A 15,506-nucleotide genomic window follows, 5' to 3' on the forward strand; every position below is an offset into this window, starting at 1 on the left:
TAAAAACTTCTGACTACATCTTCTCACAGTCACAGTCCTCAAAAAAAGAGCCACTGCCATCAATAAAAAGGTGGAGTGCCGTTTGTCTCTGTAAGGAGAGGAGGGGGAGTGAAAGGGAGAGTGACACGGAGGGAAAGACACAGAAAAAAAAGAGGGGATGTGGAGCAACCATGATGAACCACAAGATCTGGAACCGCTTTGAGGGAACACACCATCAATTCCAGTGTCACTCTAACGGCCAGTAAGCCGGTGTTATGGAAAAGCTTATATAACCTGCAGGTTGACTGAGGCAACACATACTGACTGTGCCCCTCCTGGTGCACATAGCGTATAGACCTCAAGATATTATCTATGTGGTAAAGTACAGAACCGCTTGCAGCTAACATAAGTTATCCTGCTGGCTCAGTTTGGTTGCGCACGCGCACACACAACAAATGTACCCTTTGCAAAGACATCAGTTTGAATGATGACTCATTAACTTGTTTGATCTTTCCACCATCCTTTTCCTGCCATTCTTGACAACATGAAATCATAAAAAACAATAAAAATGGGTAAAAATGGACAAAAAGTTCAAAAGATTAATGTTTTCTTTTTCTTTTAGCAAAGCTTGCTAATTGTGCTATACTTGCTCTGTACATTTCTTTATGTCTCAATTGGGACAACATGCTCTCAGTTTTTGTTCAACACTTGTCAGTGAGTGCTGTAAATACTGTGTACACATGCCATGTAAGCTGTGCAAAGGTACTGGAAAAAAAAAAAAAGACATTGTTCTTAGTGACTGCATGTTATGTAACATGCTGGTACTTCATTGCAGGAGATTCCTGCTACAACTGCTGCACTAAAGTAATGCAAAATGGAGGACAGTGTGGCTTCACATCAAACAGTATTCCTCAAGCAGTTGCAAGCATACACTGACACACAAATACTTGTAAACACAGACACAGATGCATACAAGCTTGAACCATGTAGAACTCCATTGGTGTGCTTTTATGAGACGATGAAAAAGGTTGAAACAATCTGATGTTGATGCTGGATTACACCCTGCTCTCCCTCCCTCTCTGGCTCACACTGTGATTAAAAAGAATATGAAACACTGTTTCTTATTGCTGAAGAGTTTAAATTTTAGGTCAATGAAATGAAACAAAAAACATGAATTCTAAATATTTTATCAGAGATTAGGAAGTCTGCTCGCTTTGGGGCACCTAAATAAGAGCGTTGAGCGAGTAGACAAAGTAAACACCCCGCACAATTCAGTTTAGAGGGACTGGTTGGTCAGAATACAGCGTTATATCAACTAAAGATGAATTCAGTTATATCCTGTTTAACAACAGTATATTCACATATGATTTCTGAAACTCCAGGTGGTGAGAAAAACACAGATTCGATTACACATTACCCACAAAATAAGACCTGGTCTCAATAATGCCTTGTCTCAGCAATAAGAAAGCAGATATACATTCCAGTTTGTTAGTAGCTGTAAGCACAAAAACTAAATGATTTTAATTCAAGGCAAAAGAAGCTAAATAGACAGACGTTGCTTTAAATATTAGGGGAATACCTGACGTAAACACAAATGCTTCTGAACAGTGCTGACAACAATCTTCATTTTAGTTTCTAAATGCTAGCAAATAAAACTACTTGCAGTGAGCCTTATGACCTGCCAAATGGGAAGAGAAAGAACAAAACAACACCATGTGATTCTGGGAAAAAAAAGCCCTCAGCATGGGCGAAGAGGAGCTTGTAGAATGTCCTATATTTGTGTTTAATGCAAATCATCCTTGAACAACCCTCAAAGACACATTCTGCTGATGTTTAAAGACCTAGTTAGACAGCCTAATCCTGTTTCATAAGAAATAAGACAGGAAGACATTCCCACTCCTGCATCACTGTCACCAACTATAGATACTTGTTAACATCGTGGTAAAGTGAGGGGAGTAACTTCCTTTTCCTCCAGTTTCCCTTCTAATTTGGACAAACTGCACTCTGGCCACATTGGTCTGCCTAGCCCATTTGTTTTGGAAAAGGATGTTAAATGACCAAATATCAATCTCACTCAGTCCCTGAACAATAAGGTCAATGAGGCACTGAATCTCTGAGAAGATGTGCAGGAGTGATGAGTCTGTAGTGTAATGAGAAATACAAATCATCTTCAATCCAGCCCCCCCCCCTTTTTTTTTTTACCCATCTCCCTCTCTTCTTGTATCATTTTCTTCTATGCTATCTGGCAAAGCACAAAAGTGTAAAATAGGTTTGTCTTGCTTACTATATGTTGGTTCAGGGTTATTTTGACATTTATAACCCCAGCATAACACAGCAGCTTGGCAACAACAGTGCAATATAAACTGATGGAAGCACTTTGATCAATCTGTCTTTTATTTCCTGCTCAAACTGTCTGTCACTCATCCATTTCTGCCTTTATAGCATCACAAAATCAAGTGAGCGGTTTGATAACATTTTATAAAACACATCAGGTGAAAAAAAGAGCGCATTATTGTATGGCCATGGGGAGTTGAGAGGAAACAGACAGGACCGTGTGTTACCAATGACAGTTCAGCTGGTTCATACTAAAGTGACTATCAGAAAAGACTGAGCCTGTAAAGGCTGAATTTGTCCCCACTGATTATGCAGAATTGTTCTATCACCTCTTCCAGGCAGAGAATTAATCCTTCAACAAGTAATCCCAGAGAACAAATTCAAGTGCTTGAGTCAAGCCATTTCCTTTTGTTTATGACAGTGCTTAAAGTCAGATGTTTATACAACCACAAAGAACTAAAGTAACTGAATTCATCACAGGTTACAGGAACAGTCCCTGGGCCAATGTGGAGGAACTCCAATGAGGATGTCAGCTGGGCAAACTGAAATACTGTTGTGTCAAAACTCCAAAACATAGGAGCTGAGGTACAGTACAATTAACAAAGTATATTCCCCTTACGAACAACACAGGTCTCAATTTAAAGTCTAGAGAAGACGCCTCTTTCTCCATCCTCGCCTGGTGAATCTTAACAATTTGTTGAATGATATCAACATAAAAAATGACTCGTAGACAAACAGAATATCAGAGATCCTTTGCAGCCATCTTTCATTATAGACACAGATACTGAGCATGTGTACAGCCAACAATTCTTTCAGTGCTCCTCAGCAGTGTCTTGCAGTGGGACTACAGATGACAGGTGCTTTGTGTCGTGTGGTTTAGTTTCACTGATGTGCAGTTTTCTCCCAGCCACAGTTCTCTCTGTGCCCATGTCTCCCGTCCTCCCTTTTCTCTCCCCCTCTGTCTCACTCCCTGCCGATATGGTGAAAAATCAATGGCTCCTCTATTCCGTGGAAGGCCTGATGTCTGCTAATGAAATCCTATCTGCTATGAGTCATCCATCTGATAGCCGCTGGGCCAACGACGGGCTGAAGGACCAACTCTTTGGCATCTCAAACAGCATCTTATTGCACCCACACAAACACGCACACGTTTATGGGCACAGTCATCCACGCAAACATAAATGTGTTGTGTGCAGACGTAAACACTGATAATTGAGGTCACTGTCCAAATTGAACTGCCAATATTAAAATGACTGCAGACACACACCCCTCAATGTCTCTTTGAAATCTATAAAAATGAAACTGCCATCACAAATATTTAATTGTAGTTTTGTTGGGATTGAGAATACATTCAAATGTAGCGTTTAATTTGGTTAAATAAATCTTCATTGTCAGAACGGGGGGGTTATATGCAACTATTTTAATTCAAAACATTCAAAAATGAAGTTATGTCAAAGACATCTATGTATATATGTGTTGCAGAGATATCTTTTGAAGTAAGCATGTTAACCAGCTAGCCCCAGCCCGTCCTGTCTCTTTGTACCTTAAGAGGTGATAGTGAGTCACTGTGGCGTCCAGTCTGCCCTCAGTCCAACAGGAGAGGATGAAGTAGTAACTGCAAGTAAACTATACACCTGTGATGCAGCGATCCTCTCTCAGCAACATTCCTCCACTCTTCCCTCAAGCTCAGCTACTGATGCTGCTGCTCCAGCTGCTCTTCCTCTCACTCACGGTCCTCGACCTCTCGAGGCTCATCCTCTACTCCTGCCACCACTACATCTTCCCCGTCTATCTGAATGGGCAGACTGGGTGTAAAATTGTCGTCGTCAGTCTAACAATTACCGAAGAAAACAATGACCACTCACATAATCAGATTGAAAGGTATACCTGAACCAGAGAGTGCATTTCCTTGTTTATTACGAGAGGGGTGGACACCACAACTTTCTGATAATATACTGCCCCCTATTTGTTTGGAATATGAATTTGACAGTTGGCCAGTTCTTAAGCATAGCACCTTTTTAAGTTTTGGTTTTGCTCACGGTATTTCTTACGTAAAAGAAACTATTTGCGTCAACATAATCTGCAATTTTGTGCACGTATAGTAAAAACAGGAAACTGATAACTTTCTGTGAAGTCAGTCTCCTGTAGTGCATTAAGGTTTGCCATTGTCTGACATAAAACTACAGTATATCATACTTACTAATTAATGATGACTATTCAGCTAAAAGCACACAGTTAATACAAGCCAAGAATATAGAATATATAGAATAGTCTTCATACATTTAGTACTTCTCTTATTAATCCTTCAGTTTATTCATAATAACATAAGTTATGGGGAGTGAGTGCTCCCACTCCCTTTTCAATCAATTCCTAAAAAATTTAAAAGCTGTAAAAAACTTGTGTGAAACTATGTGAAAAAGGTGAACTTGATTTTGATCAGCAACATTATAAGATTATGTAAGGTTTCTGTGTCTTTTGAGCCACCACACCTCAGTCACCAGTGTTCTGTCACCATGTCAATCCCCAATTGTTCCCTCCCTCCCTCACGCACGCACACACACACACACACACACACACACACACACACACACACACACACACACACACACACACACACACACACACACACACACACACACACACACACACACACAAACACACTAATGACTACTCCTCGGTGCTCTTAAATACCAGTGCAGAGGTAGAGAATAAGTGACTGCACCAATAACAATGACCTAATTTCAGAGAGTGACATCAACTTGAGAATCATGTTTGCAGACACATTTATTTTTAACTGATAGTCACACAGCTTGGTGCATAAACACACTGCGTTAAAATACTCCTGAATGCACGAATGAATGAGATCAGTGTACCGAGGGATTTTTCTTCAGCTCTTTCATTTAAACCTGGATGTAAAACAGGCCTATAGCCTAATGTACACAGAGAGAGTACAGACACATAAAGCTTGACATTTACACAATCAGAAATTTTCCATGCAAATAACACTGTCCTGAAAACATGTCACACACAGCTGGTGAGACACTTCTATGCGTGCTGTGTTCCTCCCTCTAATCACATCCTCAAAACACTCAGTTCATCCTTCTTTCATGAATCACATTTCTCTCACCCTCAATCCCTACATCTCTCTCTCTCTCTCTCTCTGCAGGCCTCCAACCTTTCAATCCCTCTCTCATTACTACATCTCTCAACCAAACCAGTTATCAATCTAAACGCTGCTAATCTCTTCCTGTAGCTGTGTCTCTGCGTCACTGTGCTAGTGCATCCTCCGCTGATTGAAACTGACATCTGTTTGCACTGGTCTGGCTTGTAGCCATACAGTGCAAATACGCGCAGAGTGCTTGACCCTGAGACATCCACAGATATGGCAAAGGGCGGATTTGTCACACATACATGGACAAATACAATGCCACTTTTTCTAATAAACCTAGTGCTGAGAGGAAGTATCTATAAAATGGAAGGAGGAGGGAAGGAAGGAAATGACATGAAAGCTGAGGTTTAAAAGGAAACATGAAAAAAACTGATGTCAGCAGTATCTTGTATTTCATGGCCTATTGTTTTGCTGCTATATTTTTCTAACTCCCACCGATAGTTGGATAAAGATGGATAAATGATGCGAGCTGAAATATCAATGATAAAATACATGTTTTCATGTCAGTCTCCAGAACCAAAGAACAAAGAGTTTTTTCTTTCTAGAGTCAGGGTGAAACTACTTTCAAAAAAGGATTAGTAGAAATTATACACAGACAATACATGTGATGTTTCGAGAAACTGGGGCATAATTAATTGATTTTTTCCAGTGGAAAAAAAGTGTATTTTGCTTTTTGTACAGCATCAGTATTAATCTAATTCCCCCCATTACAGTATTCCTGCACTTGTAACCCATCGCAGAATAACTCATGCCGTTTCCCTGTGGCTTACTGAAAGGTATTCTGGGAAACCAAAAATCAGTAATTGAAGCAGATGACGCAAGTTGAAGGTAAGTGGGTACTCCAAAAAAACACGACACATCTCATCAGTGCATCACCATTCATGTAATGATCATGTGTGCTAATGTTTACCTTCAAAACCAAGAAAACCCCCACACAAATCTAATCCATTCAGATGGAATAAGATTTCATGTTGATTCATTAATTAAGTATAGTCGAAGAAGATTGAGCCAAGCACTAACAGTCAGCTTGGGAGCTGAATACATTATGCAGATAAGCACATTAATATTACATAGCTAAATAAAGCCCACTTCCCTGAGGCCTTCCCTGCCACCATGTCTATTCAGTCCTCCTTCAGTAATGTGGCAGACAGTGCAGGGAAGGAAAAGAGAAGCATTCCACATCAGCTGGACAAGAGGAAATAAGAGACACTCAGGGGATGAAAGGGAAAGTGAAAGATTTTTCCAGCAAGAGAAAGGTTCTCACATGGAGAAGTGATGATATGAGGCAAAGAATGTTGGAAACAACAGAGGTAGAGTGAAGATAGAAATGGCACCAGTGTCATGGTTAGTGAACTGAAAAAAAAAAAAAAAAAGAAATCTCTAATTTAAAAGACTAAATAATGATAAATATGTTAATATAGCAACTTGCACCGGCTCAGTGATGTGGACAAGCTTCTACAGCATGACACAATGATTATCAATGATTATCAACGTTTTAGTTTTTCCCTCTGTACACACAGGAGAGGTGACAGAAATTAGGGTATACTTGAAACTGCCATTTTGGACCAAGATGAGCCTCCAGATACAGAAAGGTAAAATTCTAACAAAACAAAACAAAATCTAGGACACCAAGTCTGTAAAACCTCCTCTATTAATTTCTAAATCAGCCTTCCCACCTGATGAGCTGAGCAGACTCCAAGGAACAAGGAAGTGACTTAACAAAATACAGGCTTTTCATGATGATCACACTGTCCTCTCTCTCCCCTCCCTCTTTATCTATTTGTCTTGCCCTCCTCCCTCCGGGGCTCTGACACGCATTGCTGCTCTCCATGTCTCTCCTCCACTCTCACGCTATCCTAGTTGGTCATTTTAACTCACTTCATTTCCTTTTCTATCTCCACCACTCCACAGTTTGTTTACCTGCTTCTCCCTGGAAATTGCTTTATAGCAGACTCTTCACTCTCCCTTTCAATCTCCCAGCTTGTGTCAGCTTTTTTCTGTGAGTGTGTGTGTGTGTCTTTGATTGTGTCTCTCTCCTCTAATTGGGTACAGTGGATTGCTCTCCTAGTTGCACTGCTATGGACTCTGTCAATGACACTATTATGAAAGCTTTTTTGCATTTGCATTTTTAATGTTTTTATCCTAGAACTGAGAGATAGATACACAAAGACCCTATAATCCATAGGCCATGACCTGAACACATCCTTGTGATGTGTGTGTGAAAGGACACACAGATGAGTTAGTCAAACAGATAGTACAGCATGCCATTCACAAACTCTTTTACCATTAAGTTTCACACAACACAACATCACAAAGATCACCAACCGGGCACCAAACTACACTTAATTGGTTCTTGCCCGAATACTGTTTGTTGATGGCCCCACCAGAGACTTTCCCTGCTCCTTGCTTGTCATAAACCGTGACACAAATGCACCATGGTGCCATCACAGTGATGGCATTAGTGTTGCAGCACTACAGCTCTTTTTAATGATAAAACTAGAGCCACTGATTAGATTAGACCACACATCTTTGACAGCAACTCACCTACTGTTTTGACAGAAGGCTCTACTAGTCTCTGTGTGGGCTCTGTCAGACTGAAAACAGCATCGCTAGACAGTCAGTTACCAGTCTGTTCTACTTCCTGTTTGATTTTAATGTGTATGTGTAACATTGCAAGTTAAATAAACCACTATGACATCGATGGGTAGATAAGAGACAAATATTGCACGGAACGTTATTTATTAAAACAACATTTTGTCAAGGAAAATTACCAGCTAAATTATGTGCATTGCGGTTCATTTTTTAACAACTCTACATTGTCAAAGCCTGATCCTTCCAAATGCACAAATACCTAAAGCAGTTTAAGCTGTTTTTTTTTGATGGCATTTATGACAAATACATTTTTCACACTGAATCCGGTACGTCATTCAAGGAAACAGTTTGATTCCACTATAAGAGAACCTTGTTTTCCCCGAGCTGACATTGGATTACACAAACATGTTTGTTTATCTGGCTTTGAATCTTGGTCAGCATTACATAAGGTTGTCTATGTTTGTGTGTGTGAATGGGTGTGTCTGCACAGAGAACAAGATGGAATGTTGAAGGGCTGTTGCGCTGTTGTGTCTATGAATGAATGAATATGGTGGTAGGAAGAGTGCGAACAAGAACAAGCCGATTCATTTTGACTGCTTTCCCTTCACCTCCTCCTCTCCCCAGTCTCTGTCCCATTCGTGTCTTTGTTGTGGGAAAGTTCATTTGGGTCTCTGTCAAACTTATTGTCAAGCACAGCCACAATGGAACCATTCTACTGTGACACATCCGACAATGAGCTTTCCTCTGTGTCTGCCACACTTTGTGAGAAAGGCACACACAAACATGCACTTTGATAATTGAACAAACATGTACATGCACAAATTCTTCATGCCAGCATTGCCCATGTCGTATTAGCATCCATGCTCACACATATGTTATTATTAGGAAAAGCCAGTGACTCAGACTTGTCACTTCTCCAGAATACATACTGACGTCAGAAGTAGGCTTATCTATCACCTCCCCTTTCTTTGTACATCCTTCAATTAACACATTGCTTTGTGTGCGGCTGGAAAAACATGTTGGGATTTAATTATTTTTTCCAACTCAATATAGTGTGACAGATTGAAATTAAACTACCTTAAGTGTTCCTACTGTGCTCCAATGCAGGGATTTCCTAAAAAGTCTGTAAGACTGGACCTGTGTGCTGTATGTATACAGCTTCTATTTGCAATGAAAAGTGGAAGGATACATTTGTACAGCTGTGTCAATGGAGGGCCAGATTACACTAATACAAGGAGAAATATGGACTATGACTCAGGATGGAGATTGGCACCGATCATGACGGATGGCATGAGAGATACAATTCTGCATTCTGCATTTCACATTCACAGACGGTATGCTGTTCTGTTTCATACCATCACAAAATTTCTCCTAGGCTACTGAGGGCTGTTTCCGACGCATCAGCCCACATGAGTTATTTGTTTGGGCCAATGGCAAGACATTAAATTACTCATTTGGGTCTGCGGTGAGAAGCAGTGATGCAGTGTAGAAGCAGGGTTTTTTTTTTATGTATTTGTGCCGATCCTAACAAACCAAATACCTATCTGTTCTGAAATCAACGAAAATTTGCACTTGAGAGTCTCTGCCCAGCTCATTACCTAAAACACATGAGTCAGCCTCATAGTTGTTACCAGGGAAACCATATGGCAGCAGAGTTTAAGCCTATTGGATGTCATGGTATATTGAGCATAGTTGAGTGGAGATATGTTGACTATGTGACATCACTGATCCTCCTTTGAGGCCTACTGAAGTAACAGGTTAAAGTTTTTTGGTTAATGTTAATGTGCTTCAGCTCTATTGTGGTAATTACAAAATAATGTTATTCATGACTAATAGGTAATGTTATCATTTTTGTTTCAGTAAAATTGTGCAGCAGAAAAGACATTCACCTAATGAAAATTTGGAAAATATGACTGCTCCAGAAAATGCTATATAATATATGCGTCATGAAAGCTGAGTCAGCTTTTGACGTGCTGAGTCAGTGGTTATGACCCTGCTAACAGTGTACCATGAGCTGAAACAGAGAATCCAGAACTTAATTAGTTTTTAATTGTATCACAGAAAAACCAATATAATTATCCTGATATAATTTACTATTTGAGAACCCCCCAACTCAGCCATAATGACAGGAGCAAATAATAATTACCAAGTTAAATAAATAATTACTTAAGTTATCATTTCATATGAGGTCGAGAGCAGACCATTAAAGGAATGAAGTGGAGGCCACCATATGGCCTAATGTCCTCTGTGCCCTTTACTCTGCAGCATTCCAGTCTAGGGTTTATCCAGGTTTCAGCCAGGCAAGCTCTAAGTACTGGATCTCTCTGTGACAGTGTGATTCCTACAGCTAGTAACTAGGATTAAGAAGACTACAGGTCTGAAGGCCTGTTAGTGGCCACCGGAGTCTGCAGTGTTCATTACAACCCACAAAATTTTTGAGTCAACAACATTCTGAAAACATACTGAAGCCTTACTGACAACAATACACTATGTTTGCTATAAGCAGAGCCTTATCAGAGCTGGAACTACGAAGCTAACTTTCTCCTGATGGTGGTGCTACAGGAAATGCCGAGGGGTCATTAAAATCAAAAGGAAAACAAAGTGTTTGAGACAGATGGATGGACAAACCAGTAAACCAACCTTACAACCAAAACTGCCATGCCAATAAAGTGTCACTTGCTTTCTTACTTACTGGACTTGGAAAGAGCAGCAACTGATGTCAGCTTATATGAGTATATAACTGATACACTGTTCTTGTTCAGTTAGAAATTGAATCTATTAAACTTCACAATCGCCTTGATGATGAGCCCCCTCCTTATAGCTCCTACCTTCAAAGTCCAACGAGATTGGGAATCCCATGCTACCCAGCACAATTACCTTGAGGAGAGATGAGTAAGTCTTTAGTCAAACAACCCCACGCAAGTGCAAGCTCTCATGAGTACAAAAAAAGCATACAGAAGATTTGTTATTTAAACTGACATGTGCCTAACAATGATGTATACACAATATCTGCCACAAAAAGTAACCCCATTTGCAGTTAACCCAGGAAATTCATAGCAAATGTTTGTGGCGAGTACTATTATGCCGATGTGTAAAAGGAGAGAAAAAACAGCTTGTTTGATTGCCTGATGGTGATTGGCATGTATGATACTAGCACAACCCTGTGTCATTGAATTAAAATGAAATAATCACCCTATGTCTTCTTACCCTGAGTGTTACCCAGGGACAGCAATGCTGGCCATGGCATGGGGCTTTAAAAAGCAGAACTAACAAGGATTAGCATCCAATTTTAACACCTGACTGTAATCCTGCCCTCACACAGTCCATGCTAAGCCTATGCTAGCCATGCTAATGAAAGGGAAGCTGTTCACAGACGGTCTGTTTTTTTTTTCTTTGTCACTGTTACCTAACAACTTGGCTCGTGACAGGAGCAGGGGATGGGGAGCAATAGATTAGCTGTATCATTTGTTACTGTTAAGGTAGAGCTGAAGAGTCCTTACTTATGGTAGGATCAATCATTTTTGTTACTTTACAATATTTGTGCAACTCTGTTTTTCTGATTGTGCATAAAAGTAAAACATAGAATTTGTATACTGTGGTGCCTTGCAAGAGCAAAAAATTACCTATTGACAGACAATGCATTTAAAAACATTAGCATTTTTTCAGATCATATTTTACCAATCAACACTGTGCAAGAGCTATTTACATCCAAGACGTATACTGCATTATAAACCATAAGCTCAAGGGAAAACACTGAATCTGTCACTTGGGGTTGATCATTAACTACCGCTTATTGTACTCTGTTATTATTGCCCTGAGAGATCCCATATTTAGAATGATCTATTGTGCATCTATGTCTGCACAGGCAGCATGAACTTATCATTGTGCATAAGGCAGTTGAGCTACAAAGCTCTTTCCTAACTATGACAAGGACAGAAAGGGTGTAGCTTTATGTCTTGTGGTTATAATCTAAATGATAACCTATTGAGCACTTCGTAGTTTGTATAATGACGTGTATATGACAAACAGTGATTTTGTTACAATCGTTGTCCTTACGACCTGCTCCAGACTGTCAGGCTGACTGTACAGTAGCAGGGCATTTTAACTCACCGTTATCAGATATTCAGGAAGAGCCATTATTGTTGTTGAATCAGCCACTTCAACTGATTAAAATGTCATTCATTCAATTTAAATTTAGATCTAGTCTGACTTCACACAGCAGGCCAGTAATAACAGACCGTTATTAACACACATGGGCAGGTAACAATGGGAATGGGCATGGAAAACAAACTAAATCATGGTCTCCTACAAATAACAAATTGATCATGAGACTTTTTGACAACTGTAAAGTTCAGCAGTGCTACAGCACATTTGGTCAGTTAACAATTCCAGTTCCACTCATCCAAGAATTACAAGTTAACTTCTGAGGCAGTTTTCATTGTGCATATGAGCTGTAAACTCCCTCTTTTGTTCAGTGCTTTTCCATTTTACCCTTTGATCAAACCAAATTTCCCTTTCTCTTAAACAATAAAGTTTGAATTACTGGATTAGTCTTTTTGATTATTTTCATGACATTTCATGATATTTTTAATACCACTTCTGTTAAACCTAGACATGTTGGCTAAGCACACATAACAGTATCCTCCATTGCATCTCTACAGAAACATCCACCACACTTAAAGCTTGCAGGTTCAGCATTCTAAATGAGAGAAAAAACAATGGATTAAACACAGCTGAAAATTACTGGAAAATACCAGCTGTCTTAAGCTGTCACTTTAAAATCGATGTATGGCCTCAGTCCACCCAACTCCATTCCTAATTTTAAATGAACCGGTCACTGTTAAACAGCTTTATTTATTCTCTGGTGTGAAAGCACTGAGAAACCACAACACGTGAAGAGGCAGCAAAAACATCATTCATGTCCAAAGACTGATAGACAAACACAGACACGCAAACACAACCAGACAACCAGCTAATGAGATTCCTCCTCAGTGGAGGACACATTGGCATTGAGTTAATTTACTAAATGCACCAGAATAAACAGGCTTCAATGACAACATCATCCAGCTTTTTTAGAACATGAACAAAAATAACCATTTAAAAGAAATGTACTTAGCTGCATTTTTTAAAAACCTATTTTTAATTATTTCCACAACTTCAAAATGCCTGAGTCGCTGAGAAAGAAAGCTTACATAATTCAAGGTTGATTCAAAAAAGTCAACATGTGGTTGCTCTTGGTGCATAACAACATCATTGGTAGTTAAATATAACATGCCTGAACAGTATGAAAGGTAAGAAATAAGAGATACATTGTAAAACGGATGGATAGATGGAGGTTTGTGCATGACAGCTGCAGAGCTGTAGGGATTCATCCCTCCATCACTGGCCTTCCCCTTGATGATGTCATCAATTAAAGGGACATAATACTAAAACGATCATCAATTCTATTTTTCCTGTCTACAATCAACCCAACAGAGATGGATCAGTCCAACCATGGGTGGGTACAAAAGTACACATGAACCCACCCGCACAGACATACAATCCACACCCGAGTGCCGGGTAAAACAGCAACGCAGTGTGAACAGATACACAGCGGAGTCATACAGCTCATACAGCACTGAAAGCATGTATGTGTCTGTGAATTCATTTCAGAGTACACCATACAAAGAGAATTTATACAAGTGAGCCAGCTGGGCACATAAGCCCTCCTGCACAATAAATCCAAATAATCCTATACGATGGGAAGCGGGAGAAGGGGTGTGTGTGAGTGTGTGTGTGTGTGTGTGTGTGTGTGTATGTATGTGGGGTGGGGGGGTTCTCAGACATATGCACACACACTCACAAAAGATACACACGGTTCAATTAGCCTGGCCATTGTGCCTCTGTGGATAGACATTCAGTGGCTGTGCCCTTTCCCTAAGCATAACATGCAAGTCACCGGAATGTATGTACTCAAAATAGCAGGGCAGCTTATGACATTTGAACCTCGCAAACACACACACACACACTCATACACGCTTTCCAGCAGATGAACCAACGTAGGACAAGGACAGAAAGGAGGATAATCCTGAACTGAAACAGAAAAGGGAAGAACATAATAATAAAAAATATTCATTTTACCTTCCATCATGGTTGCAGATTTGCATTCCTCTATCTCCAAGGAGCCTGAAATGAAAATAGGAGGTATGGGGAGATGGAGATAGAGAAGAAGCCCCCGGTTACCAGAGAGATACAGTAGAATTGATGGGCAGCAGAGCAGCCGTGTGCGTGTGGCTAACGCCCTGGCTAACTGTGAGCCTCCGTCACCCCCAGACGTCGCCTGTCAACTAGCCCAGGAGGGAGAGATGCAGAGAGAGATAGAAAGAGAGAGAGGACAGAGAGGAGGGGTAGGGGCCTGGCCGGGCTAGCTGCCGATCAGACCTGGGGCTTAAGCCATGGATGCTGCTGCTGCTACTGCTGCTGCTGCTGCTACTGCGGCTCTAACCTACACATTCAGCCGAGGATGCTGAGAGGTGGGGGAAAAGCTAACTGGAGGAAAAAAAATAAATAAAAGAGGCAGGGTAGAGAGAGGGAGGGAGGCGGAGAGACTGAGAGGGAGGGAGGGGTGTGGGTGGGTGTGTGTATGTGTGTGTTTGGGAAGGGGGGTGGGAGTGTAGAGGAGGGGCGGAGGTAGTTTGCTGAGGTCACAGATGGCCTCGGCCAATCCCTGCAGGTCTTTGTAGAGTCACATGGCTTACAGCTTGAATCTCCTGACACTATGGCTCAAGAGAACTCTACATTAGTAACCTCACTTGCGCAACAAATAACTGTGTGTACAGACTAGATACACACACAAACATGTTAACATATACAAATAGAGAAGAAGCAAACAGACACGTACAGAGTAAATACAGAGGATACATAAAAACAACTGATACACACACACACATACATACAAACATGCACCCCTCCCCTTCCCCTACCTTATGTCAGTGCAGTGTGCTGAGCCTGCCCAGCGGTGAATAGCATTAATTATATGCTGGTGGAGAGAATAACGTGCAGGTGTGAGCCAAGTGGCAAACCATGTTGACGACCCTCACACACAGACTCTATATTAACACGCCACTGCACAAAATATTTTAGCCTGCACCCTCCTGCACAGTGACTATTCCTGTAGTAGCTGCTTGTGTGTGCCTGCGTCTGTGTCCCCGCCCTCCTTGAAATATCAGTGTGTTTTCACTCTGCCCTCTCTTTCTCTCCTCCTCTCCCTGTTCCCTCCCACCTTCCCCTCTCTCTCCCAGCCTGTTTCACTCCACTGTCTTTTCTCTGTCTCTGTGCTTTCCCACTGCACCGGGACCAGGATCGATCAGTGTGACGTCATGGCAACGCAGACTAAAGCTGCAACCAACTAGCAGTAAGCGCCAATGACAGACCAGCCCACCGGAGAGGGGTG

At 40.9% G+C, this 15,506-nt stretch overlaps 1 protein-coding gene across 9 annotated transcripts in view; it reads right to left on the reverse strand.

Moving 5' to 3' along the window:
• Positions 1–15,270, reverse strand: part of sgip1a (SH3GL interacting endocytic adaptor 1a) — a 59,344-nt gene extending 44,074 nt beyond the window's left edge. For 7 of the 9 annotated variants that reach the window (XM_087170508.1, XM_087170507.1, XM_087170506.1 and 4 more), the window contains exons 1-2: positions 15,037–15,270; positions 14,195–14,239 (exon numbers count right to left, since the gene is read on the reverse strand). In XM_087170508.1, the coding sequence (XP_087026634.1) occupies positions 14,195–14,204 (10 nt within the window). In that variant the 5' untranslated portion in view covers positions 14,205–14,239; positions 15,037–15,270. The remainder of the gene's footprint in view (positions 1–14,194; positions 14,240–15,036) is intronic. The other 2 variants (XM_087170511.1, XM_087170510.1) reach the window with 1 other exon arrangement.
• Between the last annotated feature and the right edge of the window lie 236 nt (positions 15,271–15,506).

This window comes from Seriola lalandi, unplaced genomic scaffold (assembly GCF_002814215.2).
Source record: "Seriola lalandi dorsalis isolate HSWRI2012SDOR001 ecotype SW California unplaced genomic scaffold, Sedor1 jcf7180002054949, whole genome shotgun sequence".
NCBI lineage: Eukaryota > Metazoa > Chordata > Actinopteri > Carangiformes > Carangidae > Seriola > Seriola lalandi.